The sequence below is a fragment of the Lactuca sativa genome, chromosome 3 (genome assembly GCF_002870075.4).
Source record: "Lactuca sativa cultivar Salinas chromosome 3, Lsat_Salinas_v11, whole genome shotgun sequence".
NCBI lineage: Eukaryota > Viridiplantae > Streptophyta > Magnoliopsida > Asterales > Asteraceae > Lactuca > Lactuca sativa.
This window is the reverse complement of record NC_056625.2, coordinates 248,473,896-248,478,222: the sequence shown is the minus strand read 5'-3', so window position 1 is coordinate 248,478,222 and position 4,327 is coordinate 248,473,896. Positions and strand designations below refer to the sequence as shown.

Genomic DNA, 4,327 nt, shown 5'->3' with positions numbered 1-4,327 from the left:
ACCGGTTGAAAGATACCGATGGTATTGTATGGTATGTGGTATGATGGGGGAACTCACTAAGCTTTGTGCTTACGGTTTCAGTTTTTGGTTTCAGGTACCTCTTCGTCGAAGGGGAAGGAGCCGACGACATAGCATGGCATCACACACATACATATGATTTTTCCGCATGGTGTTTTCTGGGATTGTACTCTGATATGACATTTGTTCATGGTTGTGGGTTTCAAATGTGATACTTGGTTTTGAGATGCCGTGTTTACACAATACTTTCTAATGAATATTTTATGAATTAATTAATCAAAAATGAAATTTTTGGGCTTGAATTTTGGGATGTTACAGTTTCGTATTCGGATTGACGGGTCAAAATATGCCAATCCGAACATGACCCATTTAACTATAAAGGTCACAGGTTGACGGGTTTGGAACATAAACTCATATATGATACGTCAACCCACTTATTTATATGGGGTCACAGGTTGGTGGGTTCGTGAGTCAGATTTGGGTTCGTGTGTTCGTGAGTTAGATCGCAACAACTCGATTGTCTATTGTGTTGTGCGTTTGTCGTTCACGTTCAGGTGTTGACATCGTTCGATAATGATTCAATCATTCATGTTGTCGTTCTTCGTGAGTTCATTCTGTCATTAATAACAAAGGATAGAACGAGAGAGGGCTTATTTGATTTTGTTATTGAGATATTGAGATTATTTAGGGCAAACGCTAAATGTCAGACGGTCAATGGTATCGGGTATCTTATCCTAATATAAAGTATAAACTGTATAGTATATAATACTTAATACATTTAAAAATATATATAATTTTTTTTACTAAAATTTTAAACGGGTTGACGAGTCAACCAGTAAGAAACCCACATATATGATCTGTTTAATGAGTTTTTGTCCATAATAAGGTTTTTAAAAAACTATTTTCCATTTTAGTATACTTTCAAAAATATTTACCATTTTAGGATTTCTTTTCATTTAACTTTATTTTTAGTTTTCCTTAATGTTTTTTTAGTTTAAATATCCGATTTTATCCATTTCTCTTTTATTTCATCTTTTTAATGTTTTTTTAAGCAATAGTTTTTATTTTAGTTTTTTTTTAATGTTTTTTTAATAACATATTTTTTTATTTTAAATATTTATTTTTCTTATACAAACCTTTGATCATCAAAATTTAACCATCATAACTTAAACATACAATATATTTTAAAAAACAAAAATTTCAACATTATGTATACAATATTTTTAAGATAAAAAAAAAACTCAACATTGTTTGTTAAGAAAAAACACAATTAAAAAAACTCAACAATATTTGTTACATTACACTCAAATTGCCAACGATAAACTAACTTTTTTTTTTCTTCTTTATTTATTTGTTACATTACATTCATTTTATATTTAATTTTTCTAGAACAAATAAAGATCCACCTCCATTTTAGGAATAATTTTTTAATTATTTTTAAAAATGTATTAAATAGATAAAATTATTACACATTCAAACTCTTAACAAAATAAATACAACTTCAAATTAATACATTTCAAATCACAAACAAATTCCTGTCCAGCAAAATATTCAAACTAAATATATATTAAATATTCAAATTACCATAATGTCATATAAAAGATCACTTAGGTGGTGTTTAATTTTTGGTAAAAAATATTTTTTTAACCTCTTATGTCTACCGGAGGAAAGTTGTTTGAATAAAAATATGTTTATTTTTCAAAAGATGTTTACATTTTTAACTATTTGTGCCGCATCCACAACAACTTCCGACGCCTCCACAAACACCATTGAGTTTTTTATGAAGACTTTAAAAAACAAATATTTGTTTACCAAGACTAAAGGAATGGAAAAAAAACCTTTGTTCCATATTTTATTTCACGGACATGGAAAAAGACCAAATATATTTAGATATTCAATAACAAACACCATCTTATTGTTGGAGAGTATGTTGAAGATACACAATTGAATAAATTTTTTCATACATATTATTTTGAATGTTTTTTGTTAGACAATATTATATCTGTGATTTTATATACGTTAGTTTGAAGTTGTAATATTTTACTAAATGACTTTTCTAATAGTTTTATTTAATTAATATATTTATAATACCTCTTAAAAAATAGAGTTGATGGTATACAAATATCAAAAAAGCAAAAAAAAAATTAAGTATTAAATAAATATGGATCTTTTACTTCATAAAACAATTAAACATAAAATAATAATGGTGTAAATTATAGAAAAGATTGAAAAATAAATTTGCGTACATGAACTAGATTTTGGGAAAAAACAGAAGTTTACAAGACTTTAGTTAGAAATGTATTTATTCTTTTGAATATCTAAAAATTTAATATAGGAGCAATATTGACAACCTGTGAATTTTTGGTGGACAAAACAAAAGTCACCATGAAATACTCAATCCCTTAAGACCGGACGGAGTGGGGTGAAGGAAAGGTGGGGAAGCTTCCCTCCTCCCTTGAACACCACTCCGTGGGTGAGGGAAAGCAATGCGGGAAAAAAAGGTGGGGGGAGGGGGTGTCGCACTCTCTCTCCTTTTTTCATTGGCCAGATATATTTTTTTTAAACTTTTTTATCTTTTTTAATATTTATAAAATTATATACCTACTATAAAAATATAAAAAATATATCAAAACTCATGATTTTTAATTTCCTACAAAATAAGTATAATATATATATGAAATATATTTTAAAAAAAAAAAGTGAGGGTAGGGCTTCCCACCCATTCTTTGGCTTTTTGTTGAGAGAAAGGACAGTGAGAAAAAAAGGGATATGGCCAACCAAAAATGAGGAAAGAGTCCCTCCCACACCCTCCGGTCTAATACTAATATGGTAAATATTTTTGAAAACATACTACTAATAGTTTTTTCAAGGATGCTAATATGAACAAAAACTCTCTGTTTAATAAACAAGTTTACAGGTTGAAAAATTAAACCAAAATACATTTATTTGGTTGTGTATCGCGAATCGTGCCTAAAATTATTAGGCCTCTGAAAATTCCTTAATATCCGATAAACCTATAAATTTCTCATTTCTAATTCTATTCATTGGTCAAACATTCCAAAAAGGCACGCAGAGGATACGTTGCTGTGAATTGGAAGTTCATCCGTACACCACGTGAGAAGCAATGATGAAACCTGCTCCAATGGCGTCCCCCCGCCTCTCTCTCTCTCTCTCTCTCTAAAATCTAAACCCACTCCTCTCCCCTTCATTTCTACACACAGTCTCCTTCCTTTCAACACACACACACATAAGTTTGAAGAATTGAAGTTTTAGAAGAACAATCAACAATGTACAAGTGTAAGCTCTACGAATTATGCCAGAAGAACGGATGGCAAAAACCAGCTTATTCCTGCAAAAAAGACGGCAAAGACCACAACCCACTTTTCAAAGCTTCAGTCGTCGTCAATGGAGTCACTTTTTCTTCTCGATCCTTCCTCAAATCTTCCAAATCCGCCGGAAACGATGCAGCCGAAGTCGCTTTCACTCACTTCACTACTTCTCGTAAGCCCTTTCATTTCTCCATCATCGTTTTCTTTTCAATCTCTAATCGTTCGATTTGTATACACATTTTTGAAAGGGATTGTTGGTATATGTTTTGATTTATAGATAAATATGAGTTAATTTGGGCATAATGGTTATCCTACAGACTCTTTTTGTTCTGGTTCAGGTGACGTAAGCAAGACCGGTGAGGCTGGTCTGCCCGTTTCGCCGGAAGAGAATACGACGTCGGTGACGGCGGCAACGACGGCGACACCTCTTGATCAGTCTCATTCGTCGATCGAAGAGGGTGATGAGAACAAGTCTATGGAGAGTTACTTGTTATGCAACGAGGTGAGAGTGTACACATCCATTCCTGTTACTGTTTTGCCTAAGGGAAATGTTGTGCTGCCCATCGGAGAAGACAAATGGACTGTTGTGAAGTTGGAATCTGCGTAGCAAATTAGGAACATGATTTAGGGTTTTGTGTTATTTGAAGACGTCTCTTGGAAATATTTTTGAAACAATGGAAATTTCGTAGTTATATTTGAGATGCTCTTTGTCTATTATTGATGGAGTTTGTTTTATTTGGAGAAAATGATCAAATATTGAAAAGCTGACGTATGTGTTGTGTGCAGAAAAACTTAAACCTAACAAAAAATTGAAAAAACGAAAAATTATGAACCAAAATTATACTAAATTTTATCTTTAGAAATCTTATAAACGAGACATTTAAATATGGTTTAAGATATGTATGCTTGCAACGTATTCATTTGAAAAACCTTAAAACCTCTTAATTTTCAATGAGTACTCTGCGTTGATACCACTGCTT

At 31.5% G+C, this 4,327-nt stretch overlaps 1 protein-coding gene across 2 annotated transcripts; it reads left to right on the top strand.

Annotated features, from left to right (window-relative positions):
* The first annotated feature begins 2,971 nt into the window (after nucleotides 1–2,971).
* LOC111918447 (double-stranded RNA-binding protein 1) lies at nucleotides 2,972–4,110 on the top strand. 2 transcript variants are annotated; one of them, XM_023914113.3, is made up of 2 exons: nucleotides 2,972–3,519; nucleotides 3,665–4,110. In XM_023914113.3, the coding sequence occupies exons 1-2, from the start codon at nucleotides 3,306–3,308 to the stop codon at nucleotides 3,952–3,954; spliced, it is 504 nt and encodes a 167-aa protein (XP_023769881.1). In that variant the 5' UTR covers nucleotides 2,972–3,305; the 3' UTR covers nucleotides 3,955–4,110. The 2 variants fall into 2 exon arrangements, with proteins under 2 accessions (XP_023769881.1, XP_023769882.1); XM_023914114.3 differs by having other exon boundaries at nucleotides 2,981–3,519; nucleotides 3,686–4,110.
* The last annotated feature ends 217 nt before the right edge of the window (nucleotides 4,111–4,327 follow it).

Coding starts and splice junctions, on each gene's coding strand:
- LOC111918447 (XM_023914113.3), top strand. CDS start 3,306: ATGTACAAGTGTAAGCTCTACGAATTATGCCAGAAGAACGGATGGCAA. Junction 3,520..3,664: donor CACTCACTTCACTACTTCTC/GTAAGCCCTTTC, acceptor GTTATCCTACAG/ACTCTTTTTGTTCTGGTTCA.